The following is a 16,230-nucleotide window of genomic DNA, read 5'->3' as shown; positions in this document are numbered from 1 at the left end:
AAACAGGGTGGCGTGGATTGATGATGTCAAAGTGCGCTTCCTCTGCTGTAAAAACAATTCAACGACGCACTCCGGGACATCAGCCAGCAGGTAAATAAAGATTGTTGTGGCATGTATGGTTTATAGAAAGTTCAATGTGTTATTTTTGTGTAAATTTCACCTTCGTGTATTACGCCACATGCATTGAGAAGCCGTGCCCAGTATCTCGGTCTCAGTTCGTGGCCTGTCGATCAAGCTAATGCTAATACTAACGTGTTGTCATCGTGCGCACACCACATTGATTTATTTTTATTTTTTTAACAATGCCCACAACACAACAATGTACCTGCTTTTGGATTATATTTTTTATAATTTCTGATGCGCAGTTTTACCTAGTTATACCTACCTATAGACGTACCTTTCTCAAGCTAGCCATTCAGCGCGACCCAATTTTAACGTACAAATATGCACGTAAACAATCCTTTTTTTTAATTTTATTTTTTTTTATTTTTATTTTTTTAATAAACAGTATTGAGGTTACATTAAGTGTAATACGACACGTGTCCGTACATCCACTAAAATAAAGATTTGTGATCAAGCAATTCAATTTCAGTATTTCAGGGCTGTCCACTGCAAATTTCATTTAGGTACACCTAGGTTGTCAAAATGGCGACCAATTCAATGGTTCACAAAGATAATAATGCTCACTTTTGATTGACATGCTGTCAGAAAGTTATTAATGTAGCAATAAGCGCACTCTGGCTATTCACAGGCGGTTAGAGACCAAGGTCTGTGGACGGCCTCACCAAGAAATATTTATAGTTGCCTATATTTATAGCTTAAGTAAACCCCAAACGATTATCCCACAATACTTAAATATCATCTCAAACTCACACTGCAACCATTAAAAATAAATGTCTTACAGATTATTTGAGTTTGACAACAATACATCAGCAAAACATACACATGTAGTAATAACGTCTGCTCGAAACACAGGCTTAATTTGGCTCCTCCCTAAATTAATTGAAACTAATTACCCATCCGTCCATCCATTTTCTACACCGCTTATCCTCACTAGGGTCAAGGGTATGCTGGAGCCTATCCCAGCTAACTGCAGGTGCGAGGCGGGGTACACCCTGAACTAGTTGCCAGCCAATCGCAGGGCACGTATAAACAAACAGTCATTCATACTCACATTCACACCTATGGGCAATTTAGAGTCTTCAATTAGCCTACTATGCATGTTTTTGGGATGTGGGATGAAACCAGAGTACCTGGAGAAAACCCACGCAGGCACGGGGAGAACATGGAAACTCCACACGGGCGAGGCCGGATTTGAATCAGGGGTCCTCAGAACTGTGAGGCAGATGTCCTAACCAGTCGGCCACTGTGCCACACCTATTACCATTTTTTTGATTGTCTGATTGAAGTTTGGTTTGAACATGCAGCTACAAAAACAATAACTGAAAAAACAAAAAATCTGCAATATAAATATCAACAAAATGAAACATCATGTACTGATAGTCTGATAGTTAAACACATGAACTTTCCTATTAACCTGAGTTTTGACGGCATCTTGTGACTTTTTAGGGAGTTTCAGAAAGAGCACAAACATATGCAATTAGGTGAATTCGCAAAGAGTCAATGACAAATATGCGGGGAATTTGAATGTTAAATGTATTATTAAAATTTTTATTTTTCACAGCACGGCCATGAATTGGAATAAAGGCGGTCCGGGCGTAAAGCGAGGCTTCGGCTTTGGGGGCTTTTCCCTCGCCGGCGGGAAGAAAGAGGAACCACCACTTCCCCAGAAATCTCACGGGTCGTTCAAGCCGCCGGGATTAAGCGGCGCTGGCAGCTACGGGAAGAGCCAACTGCCGTCATTCTACAAAATCGGTACCAAAAGAGGAAATTTTGACGAGGAGAATGCGTGAGTGTTCACTTCAACGTCACAGAAGACACATGAAAACCAGCACCAAATAAAATTTCAAGTTTTTTCCGAAAAGGTACTTTGAGGACGATGAGGAGGAGTCCAGCAGTAACGCGGACCTCCCGTACATCCCAGCGGAGAACTCACCCACCCGACTACAGATGAAGTCCGGTGGAGGCTCGGAGAGCGAAGACGATCCCCTTGATGCCTTTATGGCCGAGGTTGAGGTGAGCACGAGCAACTGTTTATACTTATTTTCATTCTGTTTTAATGTTTGCTTCAGCATTTACTTTTGAACTGTTTTGAAATACCCAGTGGCTGCAAATGGAACTTTTCAACAGCTAGTAAATATGACTAATTTATAGGGTTTACACGATCAGGATTTCTGGGGCCGATCAGCGAGTTTAAAAAAAAAAAACGATAACCGATCACCAATCCGATCACTGATGGAGCAATGTGTCTATTTAAATGACTTGTTCATTTCCTGTATGTACTTGTGTACTGTTTTCTGCGTATATTAAAAAATATCTTGTCAGGTCATGTATTCTAATCAGTCAGGTCAAACCAACATTACAACATGACAGAAATAATTGGTGCTAACTTACTGTAATTAAATTACTTCATTGTAATGAAATTACTGCACACACACCGAAACTTTAGAGCAGGATTTGACAGAACGCCGGTACAACCGTTAGAGCTAGCACTAGCTTGCTAGGCTACATTACGTTTTGTTGTCTGCTTGCGAGCCGTATCGTATTAAAAGTACGTGAACATTCCTCAAGCAATCCTTGAATTAAAGTCTTCTCCCGAGCACCGGTGACCACCAAAACACGTTTTTCCCCTTTTTGTTCTTATAATACACACGACGCGATTGATTGTTGTTGTCATGGCCGTGGTAATGAGTGTATCCGGTCACGTTTGAGTTGACAAGATAAAGCCCAGGGATCGTAAAAGAAGGTGTTATCGGAATACAAGATATTATTGCAGTAGTCTGTCATAGTGCAATCGTGAAAGACCAAATTTGTCTTGTAGTCTGATCCGGCATTACGTGTTGTCTGTCCCACACCGCCGAACATGTTTTTTTTGTTGTTGTTTTAAATAACTTTATTGGCTGTCAGATATTTACAGTACTACGTCAATAGACACGCGACAAGACTAAAAATAAACCAGCTTTTGGATTCAATTATACAGTACACAATGGCGATGCGGAGTAAATGCCTTTTGCAGAGGATCGGATTGGCGAATTATGACATTAAAGCGGATCAGCATAAAATGCTAATTATCGGTAGATGCCGATCAGATTGGTGTAAAGTCTAATAATTTATATAGCTAAGAAGTTTTTGTGAATTAGTACTGTTGTGCTTCTTCGTCTTGAATTATATTTTGGGTATTATAAGAATTTGTTCATGTAGACTAATATCAAGGCTCAAATGTACTTATTTATTTTCTTTGAGGAGCAGTTTTGCTCATCATTTCTGAATTTGAAGAGCAATTTTTTTAATTTTGAAGAGTAATTTGTTTGTAGGTTAATCGCAAACCAGGGGTTTTCTTAAACTGAAATATGACAATATGAGGGGGGAGTTGAATCTCGGGGTGCTGCTAAGGAATATTTTAGTACTCGAGTATCCTAATGAAAATGCTATAGAATAATCGAGTATTTGAGTAAACTATAGTTTTCCTTGGCTAAAGAGCAATTATTAATACAGAAGGCAAATAAAATCCTTCACTTAATAACGTACAACAAAGTGGTTCTCTCTTCATGTAAGAAACAGTTTTTATTTCTTAAATTCACATTGGGCATACAAGATAGGGCTTTAATTTTAAAATGGCATTAACAGCCCTTGTGCGTCTTCACTTAAGCAACTAACATTTTAGCATTTTGTGACATTAAATACATTAGGTTCATGGCTGTGCATTTATGAGGTTAGACCAGCTGACTAAGAATAAGACAAATATTCTTTGTAGTACTACAAGTTTCGGAAGTGTTCAATTTGTTCAAACTAAAAAGAAGACACCTCGAGAGGAAACAAATATTTTCTTCATCTGACTTCACCAAAACCCTCCTGTTTGTGTACCTGACCCATTTTACTCTTATTCCTCTTTCAGCACATTTGCCATGTTTTCCACCTGGTTGACTCAAAATGTAGCCACTCTCAGATCAGATGCTAGTATACTGGCCGTATGTCACACAGTACCTAAACTGAGCAAGACTTTTAAGCACTCTGAATAAGTAATGTTCTAGTTGCAATGGTTGCCTTATAGTGTCCTTGTCACCTTCGTAACAAACAACTTAGCCACATATTCGACAGTAGTCGTAATTTACAGAGACCATCCCGTGGGCTATAACTTTGTTAGTAAAGTAGACTAACATTCATCTCACTCATTTGCGCTATGTTAATTTCACTTTACGTGTTACAATGATTGGAAGTCACGAGTGCTCACCTTGCATTTCAGTATGAAATGCTCCCACAATTTCGCCAATCTTCAGTTTTTTGGGCTCATATTTTTCTTATCACTTCACCTTTACGTTCAATTGTTGAACATTTAATAATGTAATTTATTAAGGATTGTGTCCACATATACATTTTCACAAAATTTATTTTTTATTTTTTCCCCAAGAGGAAGCACTTATTTCTAAATATATGTTTTATTATATGTGAAAAAAATCTGTGGAAGTTATTGCAAGTTAATACTGGGAAATAGAAATGTTTCAAAGCTCGTTTGCTATCAGAAGAAATAAAGCAAATCCTATGAGGGGAAAAAAGTTAAACTTATTTTGAATAATGTCATTTTGATTTTCTCTTTCTAAGGAAAAAAAATGTTGATTAAAATTGAAAATCAGATTTTAGTGGGGAAACAAAAGTTTTTAGGCCATACCGACCAGGCCTATTTTGTCCTGTCTAACTAAAAAATGTCTTCTCTCCCAGAACCAAGCGGCAAAGGACATTAAGAAAATCGAGGAAAAGTCGGCCAAGTAAGACTATCTTTAGAGTTTCTTATGACATTCTTATGTAGGTGTTTACATTGTGTGTTTTAGCAAGAAGGAAAATGCCCACAACTTAAACAGATTGTTGTGTTGTTGCGTGGCACAAAAAAAAAGTGACGTGCCAGCATTTCCTTTCTGCTTTTTTGGCTTTTATAGTACGGAAGAGCATTAGGGCCCCACTGAAAATATAATAAAATAGCAATATTGGGAGAATTACGTTGAACTTTACAAGAATAAAGTTGTAAGGTTATGGGAACAGGTATGTAATATTACCAGAAAATAATCCTAATATCAAAGGTATGAACGTAAACCTACGATAAGTGGAGGACTCTTTAGGCTCTTTTATCATTTTCACAAACCAGGACAACTATTTTAGTAATTATATAAATTTTGTTGAAAAAATATTGTAGTTTGACTTTTTGCTCATAATATAACTTTTTGTCTTAATATTACCACACTTCTTGTAACGTTGTGATTTACAGTAATTCTCAGAAAAATTATAATTTTCTAACGTTACTATTTAATTCTTGTAAAATTACAACTTAATTCTTGTGGTTGTGACATAATTCTCGTAAAATTGCGACTTAAAATTATGCCTTTTTTCTTGAAATATCTCATAACTTTATTCTCATTTAATTGACTTTATTTGATCACATTACTTATTCTCTTAACATTATGAATGAATATCTATATATATATATATATATACACACGACTCAGTTCTCATTTTACAACTTCTTATAACATTACTTTTTTCTTGAAACATTACAACTTCATTCTTGTAGTATTAATTTACCATTAACTTTACGACTTTATTCTCATAACGTTATGACTTAATATTGTTATATTATTATACATTATATTCCATATTTTTTCTCATATAACAACTGAATTCTCATAAAAGGATGACTTACTTCTCATGATGTAATTTTTCCTATAATACTATATTATTCTTATAAAATTACAGCTTTCCTTGTAACATTACAACTTAATTCTTGTAGTATTAGATTTTACCATTAACTTTATGACTTCATTCTCATCGTGTTATGACTTAATCCTTGTGATATTACATAATTGTTCTCATATAACAACTGAATTCTCATAAAATGATGACTTAATTCTCACGATATAATTTTCCTGTAATATTATGAAGTTATTCTTATAAAATTACAACTTTCCTTGTAACAGTACAAATTCTCACAGTTGCAACTTGAGTCCCGTAAAATTCCGTCTTACCCTTGTACTTTTTATTGTAACTTTCCGATTAAATTCTCATAACATTACTTTTGGTCACAATTTTTTTTAATGACCACTTTTTTCAGAATATAACTTTATTGTAATAACATTAGGACTTAATTCTTGTCTTTTCATGTCATTTTAGTGTATTTTTCATTTCCAGTGTGGCCCTAAGACTCCTTTGTACAGTAGTTAGCGTACTATCAGGTAAGCACAGCGAGCCACTTGCTCACACAGGTCTGGGGGGGTCTCTTTTGGGTGTATGAACGAGCCGCAGGGAAGTTTTTTTTTTCTCCGCTTGTCATTTCAGGGGTGTTCGTGATGACATTGAAGAAGAAGATGAACAAGTGAGTAGTGAGCCCTTCGCAATACTTGAATCATTCTTGCATCTCTTTGTCAACTGAGGAAACACCCGTCCCCCTTTGCTATACAGGCACCATATAGGTTGTATTGGCTCTTCACCATTTTTATTCATGTTTTTTGTTCTGTGAAGACAACAAAGCATGTTTAAGTGTTGATTTAGCTCAGAAGGATCGCTCGTCAATATTGACCCGCTGTGCTGAATGCGTGTCATTATTATTGTTAGTTCAGTTCCTAGACATGCGTCGTTGTGCTTTCTGCAGGAGGCCTACTTTCGCTACATGGCCGAGAACCCCACCGCCGGCCTTATGCAGGAGGAGGAGGAGGAGAACGTGGACTACGACAGCGATGGCAACCCCATTGCCCCTGTCACCAAGAAAATCATCATGCCCCTGCCTCCTATCGACCACTCAGAGGTATTGCACAGTAATCCTCCGCTATGTGGCGGTTCACTTATCGCAGCCCGTTCTGTCGCAAATTGTTCTGCTAAACGTATACAAGAATGGTGAAATACATTTACAAAGTGTGTTTAAATAAGTAGGAAGGGTATTTTAAGACCTAAACTATTAAATGGTTTTATTTTTTATTACACCATTACTTGATATTTTCTATCATATTTTTGTGTTCAAATACGTTTACAATGTGTTCAGTTTAAACGTGTTTAGGGCCCGCCACAAACCGAGCGGCGTGGGTGAAACCGTATGAACTGCCACTCAGTGTGCGGGGTTCGGCAACTAGGTTTCATGAGTGGCCGAGTGTCGGCCACTGGTTTTGTTGCAATGTAACGTTATATCAAAAATATGCCATTTCATATTACGTGCGGTTTCACAAAAAAATATATACATTTCCGGTTACAAGCGAGATTCAGCTGACCACTGCCATTTCCAAGCCATACAATGAAAGTATAATACAGGATACAGGTTTTTTTTTTTTTTTTTGCAATAGTGTTTAACTATATTTATAATTTAATTTGCTTTTGCTCGGTGTGTGGCTGGGCGTCAAGCATGTTGGAGGAAACTATTCAAAATTGTGTTTAACTGTATATAGTCTTGCCCTGCGATTGGCTGGCGACCAGTCCAGGGTGTACACCACCTCCCGCCCGAAGATAGCTGGGATAAGATGCAGCACGCCCACGACCCTAGTGAGGATAAGCGGTACAGAAACTAGATGGGTGCATATAGTCTCTGGAGGAGCAGAATATGTGTGAATGGTGTTTCTGATGTCACTGGATAATTGATGGTCAGTTTTATTTAGGTACAAACCTTCTTTTGCCTCGTTGGTTGGGTAAAACAGTTTTCGGACTGCTGTTTCAGCAGTCTTGTTGCTTGTTGCTTGTGTAGACCGCCACAAAGTGATCCGGCGTGGGAATGTATAGGATAGTCACTAAATGGAAAAAAATAAATAAATATTGACAAATAGAGCAAGATGATGATGATCAGAAGCTGATAGGCTTAATCAGCATTCTGTCATCTACTCTTGTAAGTGCATTGGGTGACTTTTTATTCATTTATTTATTTTTTACCAAAAATGGTTGTGGATTTTAACTTTTATTATGACAAAGATGGATTTTGAGAAAATAAAAAGACTACGTGCTCAACTCGAAGGTTTGTTTTGGACTGAATTTAAAAGACAACAAAAAGCATGTCGAATAGTAAATGCCGCAGTATCTCAGTGGCTTAAAGCAGTGGTCCCGACCGGTTCGTGGGCCATTTGGCCCTGCCTGTCGACAAACTATCGTTGGCAATCTGTACTGTACTGTGTGTTAATATAGTTTCAATAATTAAATTGTTTTTAAAAGTCTGGATATAAAATGTATGCTTCTCCATAGATTGATTACCCGCCTTTTGAGAAGAACTTCTACAATGAGCACGAGGAGCTCAGTAGCCTGACCGGAACTCAGGTGGTCGAACTACGGCAAAAGCTCAACTTGCGTGTAAGGATTCATAAAATGTATGGTCATACACTATAAATGCCATTATCTGTAGTGGTGATCCGGATTTTTGATCTCTCAGGTATCTGGTGCCGCCCCGCCTAAACCATGTACTAGCTTCGCCCACTTCAGCTTTGATGAGCAGCTGATGCATCAGATCCGCAAGTCCGAGTACACTCAGCCCACTCCCATCCAGTGCCAGGTATAGCAAGATAGTCAAACATATGTCCAGTTGGAAAAGTGAAATATTTGATGCAGTATTTACTGGATTTATTTCTAGGGTGTCCCCATCGCACTGTCGGGCCGTGACATGATCGGCATCGCGAAAACTGGCAGTGGCAAAACAGCGGCGTTTATCTGGCCCATGCTTGTGCATATCATGGACCAGAAGGAGCTGGAGGCCGGGGATGGGCCCATCGGTGTTATTGTGTGCCCCACCAGGGAACTCTGTCAGCAGGTATGGCAGGGTTTGGGTGAGGGTTTCAAATTTGGTTTGCAAGCCAGGGTTAAAGTAGCAATTTAGGATTTCAAGTAGGGTTTCAAGTTAGACTTTCAGGCCAATGTTAGGGTTTCATATTAGAATTTCAAGCTGGGTTAGGTTTTTAAAGTAGGGTTCCAAACCAGGTTTAGGTTTCTCATATTTGTCTTTCAAGCCTGTGTTAGGGTTTCAAGTTTGGGTTTCTCACTCTTATACTCATTATTCAGATCCACGCTGAATGCAAGCGGTTTGGCAAAGCGTACTCTTTGCGCTCGGTGGCAGTCTACGGAGGAGGCAGCATGTGGGAGCAAGCCAAAGCTCTGCAGGAAGGCGCAGAGATTGTGGTGTGCACCCCAGTAAGGAAAAACAACACATTCAACCACCCACCCCCCACCACCACCACCACCACCAAAAAAAGACAACAAATTGATATGAAATGTGTTTTTTTTCCCCACAGGGTCGTCTGATCGACCACGTTAAAAAGAAGGCCACGTCCCTGCAGAGAGTATCCTACCTTGTGTTTGATGAAGCAGACCGCATGTTTGATATGGGCTTTGGTGGGTTGAAATAAAATAATTAAAAAAAAAAAAACATTTTAAGAAAGTCTAAAAACCAAGGAATTTATACATTTTTTGTTTCATTTTTCAGAGTATCAAGTTAGATCCATCGCCAGCCACGTGCGTCCAGACAGACAGAGTGAGCGATTTTGACATATCACTCATTATTTTCTAAATATTAAACAGTTTTCCATAAATTTAATGAATTTGATTCCCGCCACAGCGCTTCTATTCAGCGCCACGTTCCGGAAGAAAATTGAGAGGCTGGCCAGGGACATCCTGATAGATCCCATCCGCGTGGTGCAGGGAGACATCGGAGAGGTGCCACGCTGTCGCCATCTATTCTAATGTTTATTGTTATTATTATTATTACATTGACATAAGTTAATGTGGTGAGAGTCAGTCATTGAGAGTCAGAATCAACAGCGCCACTCTGCTTGTCGCAGCCAAATAGTGGACTTAATTGGTGGTCATTTTCCGTAATCATTAAATTGGGAAAATACACAATTGATTAATAGAGAGAGAGAGATTTTACATTTTTTATTGAAATATTTTGATCACAATAAAGTTGTCCGGGTGAGCTCAACTTCCTATAAATAGCTGAAGTCGGATGGAATCAATCATGCAATCATTTTGCCTCAAGACCCAATTAATCGGCAATCAATTTCACACACAGGATCGATTCTTAACGAACACTCGAATGGATTTAACCTCTCTTTTAGGCCAACGAGGACGTGACGCAGGTGGTGGAGATGCTGCCGAGCGGCACGGACAAATGGAGCTGGCTGACTCGGCACCTGGTGGAGTTCACGTCCAGCGGCTCGGTGCTGATCTTTGTCACTAAGAAGGCCAATTCGGAGGAGCTGGCCACCAACCTGATGAAGGAGGGCTACAGCCTGGGCCTGCTTCACGGCGACATGGATCAGAGCGAGAGGAACAAGGTCATTAGTGATTTCAAGAAGAAGAATCTGCCCATCCTGGTGGCCACCGACGTTGCCGGTGAGTTGCCGTCATCGCATTGGAGCCATGGGGGTCGGTGACCCACCTGATTCAGCAGATATAGAGCTGTGATGGAAAAAGTTTGCTCACACACTTTGTCATGCACTTGAGTAACTTTATTTCTTGTAACATTGTGAGGTTTTGTCTCGTAACATTATGACCTTATTCTGGTAACAATATACCTTTCTCTTATAATACAGTGTCCCCCCCCCCTGTATTCACAGATTTTTTTATTTTTAATAAACCTGTCCTCTGTTCACTGTTTTTGTGCTCAGGCCATAGCCGTAAAAGTAAATTGTTGTCTTGGCACAATCTAAGAAATGTGTTAAGGAGCTTCACTTTGTAATATCACTTTTTTTTTTTTTTTGGTAAAACAAATTTGAAAACGCGACCTTATTGTGACAGTACAAGTTTTTTCTTGTAATATAACTTTATCCTTGTAACAATTACTTTTTCTCTGAACATTACATCTTTTTACTCGTAATACTGATACTTTTTTAATGAAAAAAATAATACAATCTTATTTAATTTGTAACATTTCCACTTCTTCCACTTCATTTCCACTTCTTCACTTTGTAATATCACTTTTTTTTTTTTGGTAAAACAAATTTGAAAACGCGACCTTATTGTGACAGTACAAGTTTTTTCTTGTAATATAACTTTATCCTTGTAACAATTACTTTTTCTCTGAACATGACATCTTTTTACTCGTAATACTGATACTTTTTTAATGAAAAAAATAATACAATCTTATTTAATTTGTAACATTTCCACTTCATTGTTGTAACGTTCCAACATTTATTTTTGTTAGATTACCATTCTCTTTTAATATTGTCACTTTTATCTTGTTACATTCCGACTCGATTCTCGTAACATTGACTTTTTCTTGTAATATTACAACTATGTTCTTGTAACGGTATAACTTTTTTGCCGAAAATCTGACTTTATTTTTATAACATTTCTGCCTTTTTTCGTAACAGTACAACTTTTTTCTCCTAACACTTATTATTTATATTTTATTTCATTTTTTTCTTATACTTGATCAGTCACTGTCCTTCCCTTATCTCCCTCTCCAGCCCGCGGTCTGGACATCCCATCCATCCGCACGGTGGTCAACTACGACGTGGCGCGGGACATCGACACACACACGCACCGCATCGGCCGGACGGGTCGAGCCGGCGAGAAGGGCGTGGCCTACACCCTTTTGACAAATAAGGATGCCACCTTCGCTGGGGACCTGGTGCGCAATCTGGAGGGCGCCAACCAGAGCGTCTCCAAAGAATTGATGGACTTGGCCCTGCAGGTAAGCCACAAAGTGACAGTTGGACAATGACATTTTGCTTTTATATGCTACCGCATTGGATTTGAAATTAGACTCTTCTAGACCCTCTGTGTCGAAGGTGGGCAAACTTTTTTGCTCCAAGTCCATGTTTGAGTTTTAACATGGACAGATAAGCCAGGTCGAGGAAGAGGGGGAGAAATAAGTACTAATGTTTTTCTTTAATAATATTTATAATTCATTTAATTACAAGTATTTTACCAAGTAATGGAATTTTTTTTTTAATTCATTATACACTATTTTGTGTTATGCAAAAAAGTTGTTTTCTTTTATTCTTTTATTTTTAATAATAATTAATTTACCAACTTTCATAATATTAAAAGACAAACTGGTCATTTTACTAATTTGTTTATGTAAAATTGTTTATTTCAATACTAAAATGAGTGCATGCTTGTTTTTATTTTATTAATCATTGATTGAATTGTAATTAACCAATTACTTTTTTCTTGATACAGTAAAACTTTACAATGTTACTAATATGTTTGTATTTCATGTATTTTTAATAAACTAATAATGCATGCTATCTTTTAGAGATTGTTACTTTAGCTATAATTAACCAATTATTTAATTGAATAGAACTGTTTATTTTAAATTATTTTATTATTTTTACTGAAAACTAATATACTACGTTTGGACCTAACTTAATGGTTTTACATTGTGCACCTTTTTTATTCTAGAATCCATGGTTTAGAAAGTCCAGATTCAAAGGCGGTAAAGGAAAGAAGCTGAACATCGGTGGAGGAGGACTTGGCTACAAAGAGAGACCGGGATTGGGCGCCGACACGTCTGTGAGTTTTTGCATAATTATATATTTTTTTATAGCTCAGATTCACAACTAATACCCTTCTGTGTCCATTATTATACATTAAAGAAAAGCAACATACACATGAGCAAATACTTTGTGTACATGGGGTCCTTGGTTTACGACCTTTCTTAGTCATAATTATCGTAACTATTGGTATGCAAAACTCTTTTAAGCCATTCACATAAAATAAGAGGATCGTAAACTGTAAGGACCAGCGAGTGATAAGCAAATAAATCACAAAATGGAACAAAACTGGCTTAGTTGACTTTGCAGGATCGTAGCACCAGCAGCGTGTTGTCTTCCTTGAGCGGCTACGAGGGTTTCAGCAAGCCCAGCAGTGGGGCCATGGGAGACCGCATATCTGCCATGAGACAAGCCTTCCAGGTACAGCGAACCCTACTTTTATTTATTTATTTAAACTGTAGACCAGTCATCTCAAATCTATTTTCACCGTGGCCCACATCGTAGTTATGGTTGCCCTGAGGGGGCATATGTATAATAACTTTGGGTGGAATGTCACACTGAAAAAGTATCACGTTCCATAGGTACCTTGGTTTTAAGGTCCCGGTTCGGTACAGTAAGGGAACAAAATGCAAAATAAGATGCTTCTGTTTTGTGTATAGGGTAACAGATTTAAAAAGGGGAAAAGGCAAATATAGTGCTCTGCAGCCCTCTTGTGGCTCCTACTTGTACTTCTAAACCTTTTTCAATTACTGATTTGCAGCTTGACTCAGGTTTGTATTCCCCGCAAATAGGTGGGGCTCAATGTATTACATTACATACATACACATTACTGACCCGGCGTTTGGTCATCATTTTTATGATGGGTAACTAGGTTTTTACAGAAGAATGGTGAAAACAAATGATGAAAAAATGGTGGCAACTTGCCGTTGCAAGCTTTCACGGGGGCAACATAAAACCACAAGGACAGCTGCATCTGGCCAGCGGGCCTTGAGTTTGACACCAGTGCTAGGCTGTTGCTTCATTTATTTCACTCTTTTTATATACACAATATGTCATTGATTTGCTTGTCCCCAGGCTCAGTATAAGAGTCACTTTGTGGCGGCGTCCGGCAACCCACCCAAGCTCAGCACAAAGTCCAACAGCTCATCTGGCTGGACCAGCGCCGGCAGCTTGAGCTCGGTGCCCACAGAGTCACCCAACGGTGCCGAGCGGGCCCAGGCTGGCGCCGAGTGGGCTCAGGCTGGCGCCGAGCGGGCCCAAGCCGTTGCCGCCTCTTTCGCCATTCCGGGCTTCACCAGCGCCGGCTCCCTGAGCACAGTCTCCGCCGCACAGAGCAACATCCCGACGGCCTCGCGAGAACGCAGCGATCGGGATCGGGAAAGAGATCGCAGCGGCCGCCATAGTGACAGCCGTAACGGAGATGAAAGCAGGCGGGATAGAGAGGACAGAAGGAGCGAGAGGGACAGAGGAGATGATAGCTTCGCCATACCCGAGCCACCCAAACGTAGAAAGAGCAGGTGGGACAACTAATGGTTAAAACAGCGCAAACAAATGCAGCCACTGTACGATCCCCATCGAGACCGCTTTGCGCACAGCGTCAAGCAATAGTACGGAGCGCCAGACATAACATGGGAAGCAGGGGAAATATAAATATTGGTCACAATATACAGCTCTGGGGGAAAAGAAATTGGAGTCATTAAAAATATTTTGTCCATTTCATTTTCTGCAATTATTTGCTCTAAATGACAATATTTGTATTTGGAATTTGGACGGTATGTTGTGAGTAATTTATAGAATAAAACAAAAATATTCATAAACCTATTAAATAGCAAAATGAGAAAAACTGATCATTTTGCAGTCATTTATGTTTATCTAGAGCTGTTGAATGCTAATTTGTGGCCACAAAATGGGTATAACATGCGCACAAAATACAAATTAATAATATTAATATCTAGGATGGTTGGGTAAGCAAATTGATACGAATGAGGATAAGAAGTTTAAAAATTGGGTGAGACGTCAGCAGATGGGCAACCTGTTATGACCAAGTATCAAACATGGCCTGATTAAATAACAGCCTAAATGCAGGACAACAAGATATTGACGAAAACAGAACATTTGCTTACCCATGCGTACAAGTTGTTCATGATATTAAATCATATATCTATATTGTGTCCAGAATTTAAAGAAATTTCCCCCCAAGCCCTATCTTAGGGCACCTCCCTCCGTACAGTACACTTTTTCAGGTTAGTTTGTGTTGTCCTCACAATGCTTACAAACTGGACTGCTGATGTGTTTTCCTTTCTAAAACAAAGCTGTTAGATTTATTAATAATATACAAAAAGCGCTCTGTGATGATATCAAACACGCTGGTTCTTTTTCTTGTATTTGAGTCGTAGTGAAGATGTGCCTTCCCCTGGCATGAGTCTCTTCTGTATGCTTTTCACCAGTCTTTTTTTGTGTTCATTCATTCATGCAAAAATGTGATGTTTTGATTATTAAAGAGTCTTTTGAAAGCATCCCCTGTATCTGTTTTCATGATCATAGATAAAATTGTTTAATTACATACAAAACAACAAAGATAAGCTGTGCTTATAAAAGGGTGGATAATTGCACTACAACAGTGATTCCCAACCAGTGTGCCGTGGGAAATTATCAAATTTGACTTAACTGGTCAGAATATAATTTATTTACAACAAATTATGCATCTTTGTTCATCTATCTATGCAAGCGGCATATAAAGACAACAAATAAATGTTCTATTAGATGGCAGAAAGTGTATAATTGACTATCCACTTTTCCTGACATTTTTGTTTGTTGGTGTGCCGTGAGATTTTTCAAATGTAAAATATCTGCCTTGGTTCAATAAAGGTTGGGAATCACTGCACTACAATATGATTTGGGCCGATGATAACTGGGATAGGCTCCAGCACTCCCGCAACCCTTGTGAGGATAAGCGGCTCAGAAAATGGATGGATGGATTTTACCTCAACAGCACGATGGGCGAGTGAGTGGTTAGTCTCACATTTCTGAGCTTCTGGGTTTGAACCTGGGCTCTGGCCTTCCTGTGTGGAGTTTCCATATTCTCCCCATGCTTGCGTGGGTTTTCTCCAGGTAGGTCGGCCTCCACCTACATTCCCCAAAACATCCATGTTAGGTTCATTGAAGACAAGGTCCAAGATGTGAGTGTGAAATGTTTGTCTGCAGGTGCTTTGTGATTGATAGCCAACCAATCCTGGGTGCACCCCGCCGCACCAGCTTACCCACAACCCTTATTAGGACAAGCATACATTAATGGATAAACATGCAGATTGCAGGTACTGCTGATGAAAGGGTGATTGTCATACTATAATAAGATTTCACACCTCGTAATAATCCTGGCTTTTTGTCACAGACTTGAATAATAAGAATGGGCGGAAATGAAAACAAACGCAGTGGTGCCTTGTTTAAGATACAAGTTTAAGCTGTTCTGTGACCAAGGTCATAACGCAAAACACTTGTATCTCAAATCATCTTTCCCCACTGAAATGAATGGAAATGCCATTAATCAGTTCAAGCTCCCTAGAAGAAAAAAAAAGTAATGTTTTCAATAAGAAAAGTGGGAACTCTATAGTATATCGATAAAAAGTTATGAAATAATTAAATCGACTGTAAAGAATTAAAGTTTTTT

General features: G+C 38.8%; 1 protein-coding gene across 2 annotated transcripts; it reads left to right on the top strand.

The window, feature by feature from the left end:
- Positions 1-15: 15 nt before the first annotated feature.
- On the top strand, positions 16-15,079 carry ddx42 (DEAD (Asp-Glu-Ala-Asp) box helicase 42). 2 transcript variants are annotated; one of them, XM_061700270.1, is made up of 18 exons: positions 16-90; positions 1,685-1,909; positions 1,986-2,136; positions 4,837-4,883; positions 6,442-6,478; positions 6,755-6,907; positions 8,320-8,424; positions 8,504-8,623; positions 8,702-8,878; positions 9,127-9,255; positions 9,357-9,456; positions 9,548-9,595; positions 9,680-9,777; positions 10,179-10,455; positions 11,532-11,758; positions 12,472-12,582; positions 12,873-12,983; positions 13,638-15,079. In XM_061700270.1, the coding sequence occupies exons 2-18, from the start codon at positions 1,692-1,694 to the stop codon at positions 14,091-14,093; spliced, it is 2,565 nt and encodes an 854-aa protein (XP_061556254.1). In that variant the 5' UTR covers positions 16-90; positions 1,685-1,691; the 3' UTR covers positions 14,094-15,079. The 2 variants fall into 2 exon arrangements, with proteins under 2 accessions (XP_061556254.1, XP_061556255.1); XM_061700271.1 differs by lacking the exons at positions 16-90; positions 1,685-1,909; positions 6,442-6,478 and having other exon boundaries at positions 2,114-2,136.
- The last annotated feature ends 1,151 nt before the right edge of the window (positions 15,080-16,230 follow it).

Source organism: Phycodurus eques, chromosome 16, assembly GCF_024500275.1.
Source record: "Phycodurus eques isolate BA_2022a chromosome 16, UOR_Pequ_1.1, whole genome shotgun sequence".
In the NCBI taxonomy this organism is placed as follows: domain Eukaryota; kingdom Metazoa; phylum Chordata; class Actinopteri; order Syngnathiformes; family Syngnathidae; genus Phycodurus; species Phycodurus eques.
Note: the sequence above shows the minus strand (reverse complement) of the source record. Positions and strands in the feature narration are given on the sequence as shown.